The sequence below is a fragment of the Triturus cristatus genome, chromosome 11 (assembly GCF_964204655.1).
Source record: "Triturus cristatus chromosome 11, aTriCri1.1, whole genome shotgun sequence".
Lineage (NCBI taxonomy): Eukaryota > Metazoa > Chordata > Amphibia > Caudata > Salamandridae > Triturus > Triturus cristatus.
Genome location: NC_140594.1, coordinates 916,505,429 through 916,525,120, shown reverse-complemented (window position 1 = coordinate 916,525,120; position 19,692 = coordinate 916,505,429). Strand labels below are relative to the sequence as shown.

The window sequence follows — 19,692 nt, the reverse complement described above, 5'->3', positions numbered from 1 at the left end:
GCTTCAAAGAGGGCTGATCCAAAACCCCTCTATCTATGTATATTTGTTTACAATTTGTATTCCTTATTTTAAAGACTGCTTGATTCTGAGTAGACTGATAAAGCTTCCTCTAGGCCAGATATAATAAATATAGAGCACTCCCTCCATTATGCAGTAATTTTCTCCAATAATGCCGCACTGGTATTTGCAGCATTCCTTGACTCAATCTGTCACAGTTCTCTAAACTGGGAATGTGTAAAAAAAAAAATAAGTTCTAAGGCCCACAGTTTTTCTGAGGAGCCATGCACCATAGCAGCTGATTTCAGGGTTACCAAGTACCAAGTTTGTCTAATATAGATTCCACCTCTTGCCTTTTATTAAAACATCCCACAGTTCATGTGTTACTCTCACACAGATTCTATTTTCATCCCTGCTGTTTCCTCTGTCACTATTGTCCTTCCTTTCTATTCTGCATTGTTTGTCCCATTCTTGTCTTTCTCTCTTGATTCCTCTTTGTCAAATACTAATGATGAAACAAAATCTCTGGTGTCCAAAGACAAATGCCTATCACCTACAACCACAATGCTCAAATTAAGCACTGTTTTTCTATAGCAATCTCCTGTTAATGATACGGTGTCAGATTATCCAATCAAATAGCAATTTAGGGTGTTTTACAGATGTCGCCAATCAGTAGATCGTGAGCTGCTAGCAGTTCCCAGACACCTTCAGTGTAGCTCACAGCCGTACGTTTGTTTTTTAACTAAGCACAGGGTCACATTTTCCTTTTAAAGTTAAGGGAAGGTTGTGTTTATTTTCCAATATGTTCATCAGGCTGCAGATAGCAGGGTCTAGTACTCAGTCAGATGTATGACCCTGCCTGGGCCACTGAGGTGAAGAACAGCAGCACTGAGGTATTTAACTCTTAAAATAAATTGTCAGCTCAATATTGTAGAAGAGAACAAAATAATTTTTCAGAATTTTTTAAATGGGGGAAAATTAAAAGGAAAAGTTACCTTAATGATTACGTTCACTCTCAATATTGATTTGCTCCCATTTCAAAGTGTTGTATTTACAACCTTTAGACCTCTTGCCCTCAGTGGCCAGTGGATACTGTGCCATGTGTTTAACTGAAAAATATAGTATTTTTTTATTAGTGGGTAATGTTTCAATGCATAAACATGGTTCATACTTTGAACATTTTGTAGAATATTTTCCTGCACTTTAAATTCTTCCCATTCACAAAAAAATGGTTGTATGTTTATGGTTTACATGAGTAGTATAGGTTGTATACTACTCATCACCATGTATTTCCGCTAATTGGATGTGACAGGTGGCCACGCCCCTTTGACCACGCCCCTTTGGTCCGTGTGTCTATATTGGACGCGTTCCAAGTCTGCTTTTAATCGGGGTTTTAATCGGTCCTTATAACGTATTGATAAGATTATAGCATTTTATTGTTTTATAGGTCGTTATTTTGTGAATCATGGCTTATAAAATGATACGGCGATGAAATAAAAAAAATAAATAAAAAAAAAAAGCGTATAAAACGATAAGTTAGGATTTGTGAATCAAGGCTTATAAAATGATACGGCGATGAAATCATAAAGCGTGTAAAACAACCAGGCATGCCCGGGCATGTCTTGCTTTAGGCATGTTTATGGGGGACTCAGTACGTATAAATCGACCAGGCATGCCCGGGCATGTCTTGCTTTAGGCGTGTTTATGGGGGCTCAGTAATCGGATATATGGGGTGCAGCTACGAATTAAAATGATATTTTATACATTTCCCATCATCACATTATTGAAAAGAATAATAACGCGTTTTAGAACAAATTGCTTTTATTAAATGTAAAATGAAAGCTCGGAGAAGTTTTATTTTGGGTCAATATTTACAATTTAATTGAAACCATTTTTTACATAACAGAAAATCACATTTTATGTAATTACAGTTTCATTATATGGAATTACATATACTGACAGCATTTAGTGACAATAGAAAAAAAAAAGAAAATCAAGCTTATAGTTGAATAATGAGGTAGAGGTAGTTATCAAATATAATATGCACCATTGCATATAAATCACAGTATCAACAGCACACATAAAATCTGCGGAAGTTACATTAAAAAAGGAATCACAGCATATTTTTGGTACCCGGTAATAATCACAGATAGCTATAAAACATTTGTAAAGTATAGAAAACACATAGTCAAGCTTATAGTTGAATAGTGAGGTAGCGGTAGTTCTCAAATACATTATAAACCAAGACATATGAATCACAGTATCAACAGCAGACATCAAATATGCGGAAGTTACATACATTTTTTAAAAGAAGAATCACAGCTTATCGTTGTTAACTTATAATAATCACGGATAGCGATAATACATATATAAATATAGAATTCACATATTTAAGCTTATAGTTGAATAATGAGGTAGCCGTAGTTAGCAAATACATTATGCACCTTGGCATATAAATCACAGTATCAACACTGAAAACAAAATGATGTACATAAAAATCAAGAAACCATAGCGTATTAACATCAACCAGTAATACGCAGTATGGCCACCGGGCATAAAATTATACAAAAACTATATGTTGTGATACAGATGAGGTATTTACATAAAAAAATATTTAGTTACCCAGTAAAAAGCATAGGTCTCTATTATAAGTCACGGGTGCTAAACAGACAACCATGGCAATCTCGCGAAGTGTTTTCTTTTTTTTGGCGGGAGTGCTTGGCCGTGTGTTGTTACGGGTTCGTGAGCATTGTCAGCGGTATCACGGAGGGCAAGCGTCGGTGCTCTTCGAGGGGTCAGTGAAAATGGTGATGCGGGGGGAGAAGGGATAACAAATGGTGCAACGGCGTTGTTCTTTAAATCTTCTAAGTGGATACGATGACCACCATTTCCTAGCACCGATGTCGGAATGTTCAGTTCTGCTAGGCTCTGCATGAAGGCATCCCAACCGACAGGCGCTTTATTATTTGCAAAAGAGTGTGTTTGGGTGGCGCCTCTGATCAAATCATGCAGGTTTGAACCACGTATAACATTACCTTTATAAAGAAGTTCCCCCTTATCATTCCAGAAAGCGATGTCTTTATTTTGATGAATTTTATTAAGAAGTAATTCTGCTTTCTTTTTGTGCCGGGGGTTAACGTTGTCAAGGATTTCATTAACTAGATTAAAGGCGTGTGATTCTGGCTCTCTGACCGGTGAAACGGGTGGCTCTTGACTTTCAGGCATGAATAAAGTCAGGCCCTCTTTTTCCATTTTACCATGATGGACAAAGTTCAGATACTTTTGAAGGATAGCGGTATAAAGCTTAGCTTTCTCGTGCACCGGTAAATCACTACGATGAAGAATTTCGCGCATCTCAGCGTCCAACAGATCCGTGGCTGATTTTCTAATGTCGGTATCAGCGCTTGGGGGACTCCGCATTCTGTCTAGCTGATGTTTAGGAACGAGATACATTTTTTCAATGTGAGCCATCACCGGCGGCGCAGCAGGCCCGAGAGAAGCGGGATAGCAATGCCTAGCAGCGATCCTATGAAGCCCCCAGACTGCTTGACAAGACTTTTTTTTGTTTTAATAGAGATCCTCTTATTGCTCAGTTTTTTAACAAGATTACTTTTCTTTTTAAGCACTCGGATCTGTTGAGGACTCAAAGGGACATTGCCCTTCAAGGTATTTAGGGCTATCTCCGATATCGCTGCTACTAAATCGTCAGACGCGGAGCATAGAAGAGCTTTCCTTTGTTGTGGGGATGATGAAACCAACAGTCTTAAAAGAGCTAGATTGCGCGCTATCCGGCTGGACATGGTCATGAGTGTGTTGGAGCTCTAAACTGGAGCGCTGCTTTTTATTTATCTTCTTTTTATAGCCGGGTAGGACTTTTTTAGAGTATAAGCAACAGGAAGATCCGGTGGGAAAAGCCCGGTCCTTAATCTGTAATCCTCCGGCGTGCCGGCGTTTAAATCTACAAAAAGATACCCATAGGGGCTCTGAGTGGCGTCCTCAAAGGCTTCTAGAAAGAAACTAGAGCGACCCGGGTACATCTGTCTGGCTAGAGTCGTTATTTGAAGCTTGTCTCGGGGGTTTTTGAAAAGCACCATGTACTTGGTGTTCAGAGCGATGGTTCGTGAGCTCTTACCTTGGCAGAAGACGTTTTGCACAATGTATAAAATGCTAAGATTACGATGGTGAACATACTGAGTAAAAGCTTTTTCAATTTCACCGCTGTCACAAGCAGAGGCCATTAGATCATCTACAATTAACATATTAACACTAGAGGGTGGAAATAAAATGTCATCATTTAAGGCGGCGGGGAGCCCCTCGACAAATTTGAGGTGTGGAAGCTTTAGCGCGAGTTCTTGATAGAGCCGCTGCCAACAGGAATAGGCCCACACTACGTTGGTGGGTGGCTGGGTCAGCATTTGATGCGCATTTTCCAAAAGTTTTTTTACAAAGTAACTTTTACCAGAATTGGAAGGACCTGCGAGGATGCATGAGAACGGATGTTGCAATCTAATATCCATACTTTAAACAACCTCTAATAAACTATACACACCAAAAGCGGAAAGTCCTTTTTCTCGCTAGCCCCGTGTTAACACAGAGGCTGCATAACTCTTAAAAGCCGTAGGGCAGGGTTTTATAGTCCTCTTTAAGAACGCGCTTATCATATACAACCCTCAACGTTTTGCGAAGCGGGCGTGTCTCAATATCCCAACGTTTTTTAATTCTCACAATGCAGGGGTGCTGCACTACTAAGCTTTCATCTTCTGGAACACATTCACCTCTTTCGGCGTGCTTGGCATATTGAGTGACCAGCTCTTTTAAGTTTTGAAAATTTACTTTTTCGCGGTTCTGAACATTGAGGGTGATCCCCTTCACCTTCAAGCAGATTTTACCGCCTGATAAGCGGTAACCGTAGGTTTTGGGGCCGGCTGAAACAAACTCTGTGATGTGTTCATCGGGAGGTGTTTCGCTAGTGAGTTCCCCCAGATAGTCACCCACCGGAGGGTTAACATCGCCCTTTTTGCTCACAAAAATCACAGAGTCTGTGTCGTGGTAAAGACAGCGGTCTTGAAGCAACTCCAGGAGCTTGTACAACTCCAATCTAGCATAAGCGGTGGTGAAACTGGCAATAAATATGTTAGCGTTGCATGAAGGCGGGTAATGTTCTTTGGTATACCGCCAACACACACAAGCGGTATCATCATCTATGAACTCGCAAGATGACACCTCGCAGTAGGAAGTAAAAAAGTACTGATCAAATTCATCCGGCTCTGTCACTAGAGTAGTTTCTGAGCGGTCTTCTCTCTGCCCCAGTTTTCCCCATAGAGAGTTGAGAAACAGTTTAGCAATCTGTCTTTTAGTGGGGTTCACATGGATTTTATTAGAGCGCAATCGAATACCCTCTTTCTGAAAATATTCCCTCCGGTACTTCTGTTTCTCGGCATTATCACTACACCACTGGGGGTAACCCGAAGCTTCTTGCTTGTCTCTAAGGTGCAAGTTGATGTAGTCGGTAAACAGATCACTAGAAACATTTTCAAAATGCCATATCTCATAAATGCGATCTATCACATAGCCTTTTTTCAGAGCTACATTCACTTCTACGGTGCACCAGGTGCCGGTCAGAGCACGTTCGTCATCAGAGTGATCACACCGGAAGGTCTGTCTGGCTTCTGTGCAGGAGCGGCACAGGGTAAATAATAGTTTTCCCTCGAATCTGTAAGGAAGCACCGGGAAAAAAAGTCCTCTAGGCGGACGAATTCTACATCTGATTAGACCGAAATACATTTGAGGGGCTCCAAAATCTTTATAAAGGATCTTAGGATGTCCCACAGGGTAGACTTTTGTCTTGTTAACAAAGGGGTATAAGCTGGTAAAATCATAGTAAAAAATCTTTTCATCACCAGAGGCCTTTCGATAAAGAGTAACGGCGTTGGTTCGTCCTCCGTAGAGAGAATCACGCGGTTTCAAGGGCTCGGGTAAGTCACGATCCTTGCTAAAAGTCTGCAGATCTAGATTACATGTTAACTGCTCACGCCACGCGTGTTCCCAAATACTTCTGACGTTGAAGCCGCGTCTTTTTAAAAACTCCTGTTTAATAGTTGTGCGGTTAAGCAACTGACCATATGTACAACCGGTCATCTTATTAAAATCGTTTCCGGCGTAACAAATTGGACAGCCGTGAAAAAAGCAACCATTAAATTCAAAGGCAGTAGGGACCCCGTCAATATTGGCATAACCATCTAAAAAATAGGACCCAATTTTAAGCTCCCCGCCCCTCAAAGCGTGACGGATGGTGATTTTTTCACTGTATTCCAAATACATCAACCATTGAATAGCGGGTGTTGAGAATCTCTTTTGCTGTCTGTGATAATTATCACGAGGTAGCAACGCTAATGTGTAAGGTTTTAAAAAACAAAATCTGAACATCGCCAAGCAGACTGAAGCTAAAGTGATGTACTGAAAGGGGTCGATGAAGTCAACATAGGCATACTCATTGGCCTGACCCGGGTTCACCAAGATTTGCTTGCTAGACATGGCAATGACGCCTTCTCTAAAGCGGATACACGCCTCTCTTAAAATGTTCACATCTTGTTGGCAGTAATGAGACAGCTCCTTCTGGAAATCAAACTCCCGATCTTTGTTCGATTCATACCAGGACACAAATTCTGTTTTCTCAGAGGGTGACATATAGTTTACACCGTAAAATTCTGCTGAGGGCATAGCACCAACGTATTTTTGGTTCTGCAAAGTGTTAAAGTAATGCGGGAAATACCCTTTAGACTCTTGGAAACCCATTGCCTGTGGAAGTTTACTGAGTTTCATGGGCAAAAAGTTTATAGAGTCTATAAACCTGATATTGAGTACTTTGGTTGTAACGCACATGAGCTTTCCTCCCTGAGTGATCAGTGACATTGCCACCTTTTCAAGCACTAGAGCTTTCACTACAAAATAACAGTCATATCCTTTAGAGAAATGTGCGAGAAAACTATAGTTTTGAAATCGGGGTGTAATGAATGTGTTGATAAAATCATTGACGCATGTAGGACCTGAAAACTCCCAAGTAGGCTCACCATTAATATGTCTGGCAAAAATATAATTTGGCTCGTGAATGATATTTTCCTGACGGCACTCCATATCGTAGAATATATAATCATTTGTTTTGGTCGGCGGTTTGAGTCTGCTCATAAAGCAGAGATGTGAATCAAATGAAAACACCCGGGCTTTACAGACACCGCATTCAAGGCCTTCGCATTTATGACTTTCGGGGCCGTAGAGACCGCACGAATCACACAACTTTTTGCTGAGACAGCTCACCTCCCCCGCCACGGCTAAAGCACGATGACGCTCTAAACACTCCGAAGAACGACAAAACAGTCGACACCGCGGACACCTTTGGAGATCGTTGGCAATGTCATGGCAATCGTTCGTAACGCACGCTTTGCAGAAGTCTGCGCACGAGTGATTGTATTTGTGGGTATAGGCCGAATGGCAATATTCGCAGTAATACCTAGCGCCGAGGAATTTTTTTATATCTTTCACACCGTAAAAATGGCTTTCATGTAAAAGAACAAACAGAATTTTAGATTTGTTGGCGGTACCGCTGGTGAAATAACGCCAGCCGCCTTCGTGATATAATACTTTAATCGTCACACCCAAGTAATTTTCAAATGCTTCTATGTCTTGCAAAGAGACGTCCGTATCTGGGGGGATGTTTAGGGCATCGTGCATTAACTGTGCCTGCTCTGTCAACGTTCTATCCGTAGATTGACCGTGAGCCAATAACCCTGCCAAACACCCCGCCAGGCACAAATTTCCAGCTGTGTTGTTCAAATCAATCAACCATCGACGTTTCTTTTGAATGATCTTAGTAAACAATACAGAATTTAGAGCCCGTCTGGCACCGCCGCCCCTACTTTTTATCACAGTCACAACAAGTGTTAAACTTTGTGACCCCAGAATCTCTGCATTGCTATTCATCATGTCAACAATTTTGTTTAAGAAATCTGAGGCATCTAGGTCGTGATGCGGTAGCCTGCGAGTGTAAAAAGAGTTAGCCAGACCACCGCCGCTCAGGCGAATTTGTACATAATCGTTGGGGCCTATGTCTGGGGCCATTTGGTCCAGCAGCAGTTGGATAGAGTTAATAACCGCTTCTAGGGCCAGTCTAATAGAATCTATGAGATGAAGATTGACAAAACGAAATTCTTCATAAAATTCTATAGCTCTAAATTTTTTGATAACTCTTTGATATTGTCGCACGCTTTCTAAAAACACCGGCGCAGGGTTGTTACTGATGCTAGAATTATCGCAAGCGACAGCTGTTCTCTGAGGTGTTTGCTCTAACTGCGTGGGGCTCGGTGGTAAATACCCATTGTTGCTTTGAATATTACGGCGTATATTTCTCAAATGGTTTTTGGCTCTTTTTAGGTTTTTGGCTAACCGATTTCTGACTACTTTAGCGGCTAACCATTTCTCTTTACGTTTGGCGACTGTAGTTTCAGACCTTCTCGGCGACCTATGCTCTTTGGGGGTCATTATCAGTTTCCCGAGTCGAGACTCAAGGAATCAAGGTTGGCTTGGGCATCTGCTAAAATAGATGCGAGCGAAGTCTGAGTATTTTGGATCACGTCCTCTACTGCTAGTTTGACATCTGTTATGCCGCCGATATGTCCGGAAGCTTCCTGTACACGTAGAACATTAAAAACGGATGAACTGACGGGTGCAGAGTTCAAGCCTAATCCTTCTAGGGTATTTATTAGGGGAAAAATGGCGTAAATTGCCTGAAGTACAGCCGCGTCGCTGGGAAGTGAAGCTTTAACAGCAGCAGCAGCAGCCCCACTGCGGGGGTCAAGTGGTGTCTTTATCTCAACGTTAAGTGGTTTTTTGACACTTAGGACATCATCTATGGCGCGCGAGGAGACAGAGGTCTCGAGCTGATTTTGAGCAGTTACTAAAGCAGCTGAAAGTGATTTCTCTAAATTTTGCTGTATACGTACGATGCCAGCTTTGATGCGTTCAATGGCTTGTATCTGAGCTACTGTATCACGATTACTTAAAGCAAAAATAATAGCTTCGCAGATAGATGCTGTGTTAAGAGTGCTTCCCCTAAGGTTTGTTATTAAAGGTAAAATATCGTGGCATGCTGATGTTACTGCGGTAATGTTTAGGGGTGGTGTGGGGTTATGTCTAGGAGCTTGTAGCGCCGCTGCGGACGCCCCGTTTGCTGCAGCACTGTGGGCAATTTCAGTCTTTAAATTATGGTGAATAGCACCTGGTGCGAACCTTACTGGGGGACTGGTGATGGCGGGTCCTCCTCCTATTGTAACATCTGTGTGACACCCCCCTTGTGAGCGTGGGTTCTTGGAGCATTCGCTGTGTACAGCTGGCCCTGCTTTTGATCTGTTTTGTTGAACGGGTACATTCGCGTTTTCCCCCCAACAGTCATCATCGTCAAGCAGCGAAATTATTTCTTGTTCATCGGGGGGAATAATGGCGTTTGCTGGTTGCGCATGCAAGTTCTTTGATGGTTGAGAGTGAGACTTGGGGGTAGGAGTAGGTGGGGGGTGCACTAATACCGGAGTATCGCTGCAAGGGTGCGTTGTGACACCTAGAATCTGTTCTGAATTTCGGCTGGGGAGAACGCAACCAGGGGTAGGCGTGTTTGAATTCGAAACCTGGAAGGTCTGTAGAGTAGCAGAATTGTTATCATTAGCATTCGCTTTCCTATTGCGCTTTTGATCACCCTTTTCTTTACAGCCAGAGTGTCTCTTTCTCAAACCGCCACCATTTACAGACACCGGTGGAAACTCATGCAATGCAGGCCCCCCAACAGTACTCCCCCCAAAACCACCCTGCAATGTTTGTGGTGGCCCTCGCCGCCTCGCTTCTTTACGCTTCTGACCTTTGCTTTTCAGATCGTCAGGCGGCAACCTTGAACTCCTTTGTACAACCGGTTGTTGTGTATTTGATTGCTGCACGTGTTGGATGGAGATTGCATCATCAGTTTTATCTAAGTAAGAGCAAAAAACACAATTTTAATTCAAGCAATGAACAGTCGGAAGAGTCCTCAATAGTCATCAGTGCTACAACTAGACTGAGAGTGGCAGCGCAAGCACACACACACACACACACACACACACACACACACACACACACACACAAGCACACACACACACACACACACACACACACACACACACACACACACACGCACAAGCACGCGCACATCAGCATGGTCTATGGTAGAACATACTACCAGTAGAAAAGAGAATTAATTCTTACCAGCATGCGCGCTGAAGCCGCAAATTTGACTGGCTGCGATAGGATTAGGGCCTTCAAGCGCAGTGTCGAATAAAAGTGCGTCTGCCGCCTCGGCCACTTCCTGCGAAGACAAAAATGCAAACAGCTGTAACACATTTCCTATATTGGTTTAAATTAAATTACTTGAAAGCACCGCTATACGTATTTACAAGCTCATGCAAACAAAAGTACACACACACACACACACACACACACACACACGACCGCAGAAATAGACCCAGACCTTAGTTGTCAAATTAGCTGCTTTTCAAGCCGCAGCTCAACCCCGGCTCGCTGGCCCCAGGCTATATAGTGACATTATTTAAGACCTCGAGCGTTATTAAATCATGATCTGTAAAGCAAGGAGGCGGACTAGTCCTTGACTTAAAAACACGGATCAATGAGCAGATAGTCTTTGAGGTAAGAGCATGTGCAAAATCTAAACACACCGAGAGTCATGTCATATTTCCTATTGCTTAAAATGCCAGCTGCTGTAACAGTACTAAAAGTCTTTTGACGACGACGTGAAAAACTGAATTAGAACCACATGCTAGAGCATTTCAGACGGGGTCCGGCAAAACAAAAAAAAAACAAAACGCAAACACACACACACACACACACACTTTTTTTTTTTTATGCATCTTTCACGGTTCCTGACTAGCAGTTACAGTTAATTCAAAACACCCCGAGTTTCACCTAATTTTATCTATTGCTTAAAACCTTTTGACAGAGGAGCGAAAGACTTAATTAGAACCACATGTTAGAACATTGCCCGGGACTTCGGTCTAATTCGTCTTAGTGTGACAGTCTGAGCCGGAAAAAAAGCTTACATCCCTGATAAAAAAGCATTTAACCTTTGAGAGATGACGCTAATAGAAGCGCAACTTCAAAAAGAGCTAGAGGATTATATAAAAAACATAAAACAATCTTCTTACCAACAATTCTTGGTCCTCAGACATGTTCATAAATGGAAACGGTGCTCAGTCATCAGGTGGTGAAATCTTTCAGGGGCTTCAGCTTTTCAAGCGCCCGATGTGGTGGGAGAATGAAGGTGTCACCAGCGCCGTTGGTTGGAGCGTCGTAGCTTTCCTGAGAGCTCCAGCCTGAATGTTCTTGCAGACCTCACGTTTTTATACCCAAAACCCGACAGTTTCCCGCCACAACTCACAATACCACGTATGTCTTCGTGTGTCGAGAATTAAACGGTATAATCCACTAAGCATTTCAGGTTGAATATAAACAGCTGTGCATTAACGTGGCAGCAAGGTGCTGAAAAAAGTCAGACCGCCACGTAAAGTTAGGCCCCCCTTTTTTTATCCATATTTTTTGCAAACCTAGACAGCACACTAGGCACCATATGCGGACAATAGCCTGTCTAAGCATTTCAGGATGAATATAAACAGCGGTGCATTAACGTGGCAGCTAGGTGCTGAAAAAAGTCAGACCGACACGTAAAGTTAGGCCCCCCTTTTTTTATTCAGATTTTTTGCAAACCTCGACAGCACACCAGGCACCATATGCGGACAATAGCCTGTCTAAGCATTTCAGGATGAATATAAACCACGGTGCATTAACGTGGCATCTAGGTGCTGAAAAAAGTCAGACCGACACGTAAAGTTAAGGGCTTTTTTCATGCAATTTATTTAGATACATTTTATATCACAGAGTAAAAATGTTCGGTACAAATATGATTTTAAAAGTCCAATGAGAGCGTAAAATAGACCTTGTGGATGTCTGCTAGTTATCATAAACACTGTAAACATGTATATTATCAGTGAATGAAATACAATTTTGCATCGGTCTGTTATTTACACGGCCTCTTTTCAATCTGCGTAATTGCCTCAACACAAACCTTGTTACTAGAGCATCATTTGCCTTCAAATCAGCTGAATACATTTTTAAAATGCTTTCAAAGTCTACACCACGGCATCTATGAAATAAATAAAACAAACAATGTGCCCCGCAGGTAAATGATACATCATCCTGAATCTGGTTTTCATGAAATGTTATTAGGCCTGAAGTGTTTCTTTTTAAAAATTGCCATATGGTATTGGGGTACAGATAACTGTTTGGTGGCACGCCATAGGAGTCAAAAAACTCAGAGTCCTTTTCTGTTAGAAATATTGCTAACCAGTGTCGACCCCTTTGATCTTTACCGTCTGTATTGACTATTAAATGAAGCGGTCGCTGGCGATTACCCAGATACATTGGTAGAGTGTCAGCTGCGAATACACCTAAAAATGAATGTTTTGCCGTCTCGTCTTTGGCGAGAAAACGTTCCAGTTGCCACGTATTCATCACATATAGTCGATTAGCACCTCTCGCCTATGGTTAATCTGTATAACATTCTGAAAGACAGCGTAAATCAGAAGGTTTATAGTAGACGGTAGAGCGGCGCTAAAACGGAGCTCCAGACGTACATTGCCTGATTTTTGTATCGAAAAATGGCCGCCATCCACGTCGTTGTCAGGGCATAGATCGAAAGCCAGCATAGAATAGCCTTTCGAATACTCTACACGATCCACAAAGAAGGGTCGGTCTGATGCGTACTTCCCAGCAACTTGCAGCACACCCAAATATTCTCTAGCCACACCCCCAGTTCCAAATGACGGCGTGTATGGTTTTGCCGGTATAGCTTGGCCGTCTACGGAGAGGCTGCTGTGAGATATATTATAATGCTTGAAATTAAAGGGGTTTCTGCCATATTCACCGCTAAATGCTGCGTTATCGACCAGCGCTACTATTACAGTTCTTGGCAAAAATCCGAAAAAAATATTCTCAGTATTCGATAGTAGCGCACCGGCTGGGATGCTGAACACTTTGAGCTCCACTCTTTCGATGGGGTACTTGGCATTACTGGTTAACAGAGTCTCGGCGTGAGCTAAACGCACCACCGGGCTCACTTTGACACGTTTCACAAATAGTGACGCCGCTAAGATATGCACTTTGTAATTTTCTGCGTCGCCGCTCATTAAGCAAAAAGTGTCTTTATTTCGAATCAGTTTAATCTTCACATCTAGACCGTTAAGCATTAATTTGTCTTGGAAAAATAAATCGCAGTGTAATTGCCCAATCAGTTCCACTTTACGACTTCGGGCTGTAAAGCTAGCTCTGCTCTTAAATCCCGCGTTAGCACCGTTTAAAGTTGTGTCCTCGTGCTCTCCAGCGGTGTCTCTGTAGAAGAGACCTGCAGAAAGTTGGCGTTTTAAAGTGGGGTCCCCATAATTAAGTACCGTTTCGAGATAAGCCCTGTATGGATACGTGTTGTTTGACTGGCTGATGAGCCGGTCGCCGAGGCTCACATCCAGTTGGTTAAAAAGTGAGGCTATGGGGTATGGAGAAAACGCCACTCGGGCTGCGGCGTCCAAATCGGATCCGTCTGCGTTAGTAATTTTGCACGACAGATAAATCAGGGTAGCTGAAAGGTCCAGGTAGTCATCCGACCGAGCTATGAAGAACTCTAAGGGGGCTGTGTCTGACAGGGCTGAAAGTGGCGGTACTTCGACATATAGAGAACTTTCAATGCTGGTTTGCGTTGGTGGTACTTGGAATAGGTCCAACTCTGACTTTGTGCATTCCTGGGAACCGCAAGGGACGGAGGCCATGGTCCGATTTAAAATATGTTGCCCTTAGAGACTCGTTTTTTTCCGTGTCTTCTCCGGGTCTTAAGCGAACTCTTTTGAGCCGGTCGCCGGCGCTTCACAACGCTTTGAAGGAACGCGGGCGGCCCCCTTAGTGATACACCCCTTTTTCTCTTCCTTCCTCTTTCGAGATAGATTAAACCTGAGCCTTCTTGACCCGTTTTGGTAAACTTTTTCATCACCGCCCCCGAAACGTGCCCTGCGACGTCTCGGGCAATATTTGCTGCAGCGGTTTTCACGTGCGGTTTTACCAACTGGAACCCTCTTCTTAAAAGCGGTACTGCTTTTCTGAAAAGGCTTCTGAATATACCGCCAACACCCGCCCCGTACATAATAGGTGCCCCGTGGAACCCCGGGAGGCCTGAGCCGGCTTGTGCTCTATAGTAATCCCTATAGAGCGACGCGTCGCCGTAATTTTCAGGTAAAATCATTATTCTAGTACACTTCACCACGTCGCGGCCTGAAATGAAGCTTCGCTATGACTTTACCCACTTTAAATCTTATATTAGTGTTCAAATCGTCCTTCAGTTCCAAAGTTATTGTGTGAAAATGTTTTTTGCTGATCGGTACATAATCTCTTTTGGTGTAAATGATGTTTATCATGCTATTATTCTTGCCTGTGATTTCCACGCACCGGAGGAGAGGCACGTAGCTATCCCCCACTCTCTGATGCTCTATCACGTCGCAGTATACAAACATCATATAAAATCCGCCGTGTACATCCGTGTAGGCTTTCCCCGCTGATGAAGAGTGGTGAACGTTAGGCGTCAGCCCCAACACTCTCCCCAGTTTTTCACGCACCAAAATACCATAGTCTTGAGCATTCCTCAACTGCACTTTTCGAAGTCGTGGTTCATACGTTAATCTAAGGTCAACAAGTTCCGATATGTTACCAATGGATTTATTCATTACTTCTACAATGTCTCGTATGTTGTCATAGTGCCCCGGCGGGAAAGAAAGTTCGTGGGCGCTTTCCTTCTTGCGTACCACCGTAAATCTAACATCCTCTGTTTCAAAAGTGTCCCACGTGTGCGGGTACTGAATTTCTGTTAGGGCCACCTCCCAATCTCCTTGTAGATGAATAGGTTTTGCTAGTTTCACCGTAAAATTTGAAATTTTGTTATTAGGGAAAGTGTCCAAAGACGCGTTACTCGGGAGCGTCAGATAAAAAGGTCCGACCTCCATGGCGCTTCCGCGGTACCTAAATGCCTATATCCGCTGTTGTAGACTTTGTATATCCTTTAATTCACTCTCAGAGACCCAACTATTAAATTTATCAGGCCATCCCCGCCATTTAACTAGGCACTGTCTTTGTGCCCCGTGCCCCTTCTTTGCCAAAACGTTCTCAATACGGTACACACGATCTTGATCCTGTTTTATTTTTTGCAGCTCTTCTTTGTAAAAACACCCTTCGACCTCCTCCCCAGCATAGTCTTTTAAGTTAAAAACTGTAACGCCTGAATGCTTGGAAATCTTGTCTATCACAAAGATCTCATCTGTAAAAGTCTGCTCATACCCCTTTTGAAATACCCCCTTGCATCTAGATACCCTAACATGATCACCTTTTTTGAGCGTGTTTTTTGAAACAGGGTTGTTGGTGAACACGGACCCGTACACAGTTCTCCAAATTTTCAACTCATTTTGCGGGGATACTTCTACAGGGGACGTCTTAATGGTTCTATGATAGCTATGATTGTAACTTTCAATAAAATCTTGTAAACGATCTATATAACGAAATGTGTTGTACGCTGTAAAATACCGCCAAATTCGTGCCTTGAGAGTTCTGTTGAATCTTTCTACAATCGCCGCCTTCACTTCGTTGTTTGTAACAAAATGTTTTACACCATACTTGTTCAGCAGAGCTTTTAGCGTCTTGTTTTCAAACTCTTTTCCTCTATCTGTTTGTAACTTTTTAGGAATTCTCCCGCTGCTGAAAATGTAATCAAAGGCTTTTGTGACCGAGCTCCCCGATTTTTCCTTCAGGCCAACGGCGAATGCATACTTTGACAGTACGTCTATCACCGTTAATATAAATTTTACACCATCATTAACCGCGGCATGTTCACGGACGTCTAGAAGGTCCGCTTGCCATTGATGATTTAAGCCGCTGACTATCACACGCCGTCTTTGAAAGCGCTTTCTTGACCCCTTATGTAGCGTGTAGGCATCTTCGCCCGATAACCAGTCGCGTACCTGTGTTCTTTTAACACCGTCGTTGTGGATTTTGCTCTCCTTGTACAAGGCTTCTACACCGCCAAAACTACCAACTTTCGAGGGGTTGTAATAAACTCTTTTGAAAAGCTTCTGCATCGTAGCGCTTCTTGAACTAAAATACCGCAACCCCTACTCCCGCCCCCCTATTCTATTAATTCACTTTTGTTTTATTATTTTTCTTTATCAAATAATCAGAACTAGAAGCCGGTTTATTTTACAATAGTAGATTATTTAATAACACACGAATTAAACAGTGTATGATTTAAACTGGTAATATAGGAATGTACAGCGCTATAAACGATAATAACGATAAAAACATAGATATTTAACACAATGCTCTCAAAAACTCGTGACGTAGAATCAATATTTGGATTTTGCTAGCTATGAACGGTACCAGTCTTCTTACATCCTCCCCACGCCCCTTCAAGAAGGCTCGACAAAACAAATCAGATATTGTATTCATGAAATTGAAAAACTGTTTCTTATTCAGAGTAGTTCCTAGGGTGCAAAATGTCCGCCTGATATAATTGTCGATGCAATCTTCGAGCACGTCGTCAGCGCCCAAGAAGATTTTGCTCTTTTCAACGTCGTAAAAGCCTCTAGGTTTCTGACCCAGTTCTTTTTCAAGCTCTTCGATGATTTCACATCGCTTGTTACGACATAGCGCGGTCGGGCGAAACACTGGTTTGGGGTACGCCATCTTTGCTCTGATCAGAAAATAAAAAGCGTCTTCCAGGCATCTAACGCTCGGTCGCACGCCGATCTCAACCATGTGTCGAAACACACTTTCCTGCAACGGAAAAACACACATACATAATAGTAGCAATCGCGAAGATCATCATGTTTTCATTTACTCTACATTAAGAAATGTCATGTTCCTCGGTTTTAAACTCCTGTAAAGATACTTGATCTTAAAATATCTACGGTAATTCTTCCTTCTCAAATGCTGTTTCATTATCAAGCGTATGTCTTCATCACCCGCTTCATACATACTTTTCACATGCTCTGATGGGGACTGTACTCTCTTAATATACTTTAAAACATTCGCAATCATCTTACTACAATCTTCGGGTACTGACATTTCTTTCAAGCCATAGACCGCCCCCAACGTCGCCATAATCTTATAGGGGTCCAGCTTGTAACATAGTTTCCGTATCAAACTGTCTTCATATTCATCACCCGTCGTGAGACAGTCGTGATGCAACTGACTCGGGTCGTCAATTTTACAACCTTCGCATTCGTCGTACCACCCCGCCTTTAAGCACAATTTTATGATCGCGGCTATCGCTGTCAAAAGTCCGCGATATCGATCCGTGCTCCAACTTTCACCACGACAAAATTGTACAATTGCGTCTAAGCGCTTACAGCTGCAGTTTTTATGCGTTACGGCAAGTTTTTTCTGTCTTGAGCAGCAGAGACATGAAAAACGTAGCGATGGCTGTGTGACTTCCATAGTCGTGCTAGCGGTTTTGTCGCCTGGGGCTCCTCCTCCTCTCTTTTGCTGATAAAAAGAAAAAAGGGGTTTTTCGACCTCAGCCTTCCTCACAACTACACGCCTCATCATCACACTCTTAAACACCCCAGAGGATTTGCCGAAAAATTGCGGTTCGTACTTACTTTTCGTTTTCCAACTTCGCACTTTTCTGTTTCGTTTACAGATTCTTCTCCGGAATCCATCTCTGTACAGTCGCTGGAGTCCTCGGGTTCAGGCTCTTGCAGGTCAATACCCTCGTCATCTTCACTTGGTTCCGCTCTTCCACCGCCGTCTGTAGCATCGGAGGTATTGCTCGCCATTTTAGCAACGCCACCAACCGCCTCTTCGCAGGCTCCGGTCTCGGGCTTTATATTCGGCATAGCCGATGCCTCGACGTCTGTCTCGGGCTTTTTATTCAGCATCGCCGACGACATCTCCGACGTAGTACCCGCAGGCGTTGTTGGCGCGCAATTTTCCTTATCACTATCGTCGAGTTCTGCAGCGTCGTCTGCAGCATTTGCCGCTTCCTTCAGCATCGCTGTTATAGTTTCTCCAAGGGGTCCCGCTTCCACGCTAGAGCAAGACATTCTCAAAGTTGTCTTAAAGCTCGAGCTTTTCTTTGTCGGCAAAAAGCGGGGGTTTCTTAACACACGGTCCTCGGAATGCTGGCTTATATCCTCTGTGAACATACTAGACACGCCCCGCGGTATGTTTGTAGACTCGTATTTCACACTACCCCCACTTCTTAGCAACCCTCCTGCATGCGTGGTCGATTCATACGTTTTTGATTTCATCGCAGTATCATTTTATAAGCCTTGATTCACAATTCCTAACTTATCGTTTTATACGCTTTATGATTTCATCGCCGTATCATTTTATAAGCCTTGATTCACAAATCCTAACTTATCGTTTTATACGCTTTTTTTTTTATTTATTTTTTTTTATTTCATCGCCGTATCATTTTATAAGCCATGATTCACAAAATAACGACCTATAAAACAATAAAATGCTATAATCTTATCAATACGTTATAAGGACCGATTAAAACCCCGATTAAAATCAGACTTGGAACGCGTCCAATATAGACACACGGACCAAAGGGGCGTGGTCAAAGGGGCGTGGCCACCTGTCACATCCAATTAGCGAAAATACATGGTGACGAGTAGTATACAACCTATACTACTTACATGTAACGGTTCAACATATGGCAAAAGGTAATCCTGTGCCATAAGTACATTTGACATAGACCCTCAGCCACCCATACACATATATCCCATTCATATGTACACATGTTCATACATCCCAAAGACCAGGCTCTCAATGACACACATCGCAGCACTGTCACAGTGCCCCTAGTCAAAGTATTTTTTACAAACAATAGTATCTGGCTCTTTGGACATTAGTCTTGAAACTGTGCGGGGCGTGTCTGGTAAAAATGTGCGAGTTATTTAGCCTTCAGTAGCTCACGATGATTTTCCCTGATCAGAAGTAGCTCATACTACAGAAAAGGTTGAAAGCCCTTGTGTAATATCATTCATTCAATTAGTACTCAGTTTAGTTACTTTTAATTGATAGAAGGCTAAGATGGCCTCACCTGGACTCGAACACTTCCCTAAAGACCACAGCAGATTTTGCGAGTCATTCTATTTCTATTCACCATTCTGTGTAGTTTGCTACTAAAAGTAACGCAAAGGATGCAATCCAAAGGTATCTTTGAGTGAAAAACTACATAACTATGTTCAAACTCTGCCTCCCCTAAAATGCTACCTGCACAAACTAAGTCCCAGGAAACAGCAAATATAACATGCAAAATGTTTTATGGAAGCCTATGCATAGGCAATTAATCATGTTAATGCAGTTGTTCATTCCGTTTGTTGGGGGCAAATACCCATAATTTTCTCCCAAAACTTTCTTCTGTTCGAGCCCTCCAATTCATTATGTTAGAACTTCCTTGGCCAACACAATACAGGAGTCTGAAAATGAATAAATATGTGCAGCAGTATATGTTGACAACATCTAAATCTGCACTTTTGTGGTTTAAATGTTTTTTAAGTAATTGCCAGAACT

General features: G+C 42.6%; 2 protein-coding genes across 20 annotated transcripts in view; one reads left to right on the top strand and one right to left on the bottom strand.

Annotated features, from left to right (window-relative positions):
• The window catches only part of MBNL1 (muscleblind like splicing regulator 1), a 498,242-nt gene that overhangs the window by 174,798 nt on the left and 303,752 nt on the right, over positions 1-19,692 (top strand). The gene's annotated exons all lie outside the window — the stretch shown is intronic.
• On the bottom strand, positions 16,360-18,419 carry LOC146785606 (uncharacterized). 2 transcript variants are annotated; one of them, XM_085634845.1, is made up of 2 exons: positions 17,769-18,419; positions 16,360-17,652 (listed from the first exon to the last, which is right to left on the bottom strand). In XM_085634845.1, the coding sequence occupies exons 1-2, from the start codon at positions 18,417-18,419 to the stop codon at positions 17,002-17,004; spliced, it is 1,302 nt and encodes a 433-aa protein (XP_085490971.1). In that variant the 3' UTR covers positions 16,360-17,001. The 2 variants fall into 2 exon arrangements, with proteins under 2 accessions (XP_085490971.1, XP_085490972.1); XM_085634846.1 differs by having other exon boundaries at positions 16,360-16,941.

Coding starts and splice junctions, on each gene's coding strand:
- LOC146785606 (XM_085634845.1), bottom strand. CDS start 18,419: ATGAAATCAAAAACGTATGAATCGACCACGCATGCAGGAGGGTTGCTA. Junction 17,653..17,768: donor GCGAAGTTGGAAAACGAAAA/GTAAGTACGAAC, acceptor TCTTTTTATCAG/CAAAAGAGAGGAGGAGGAGC.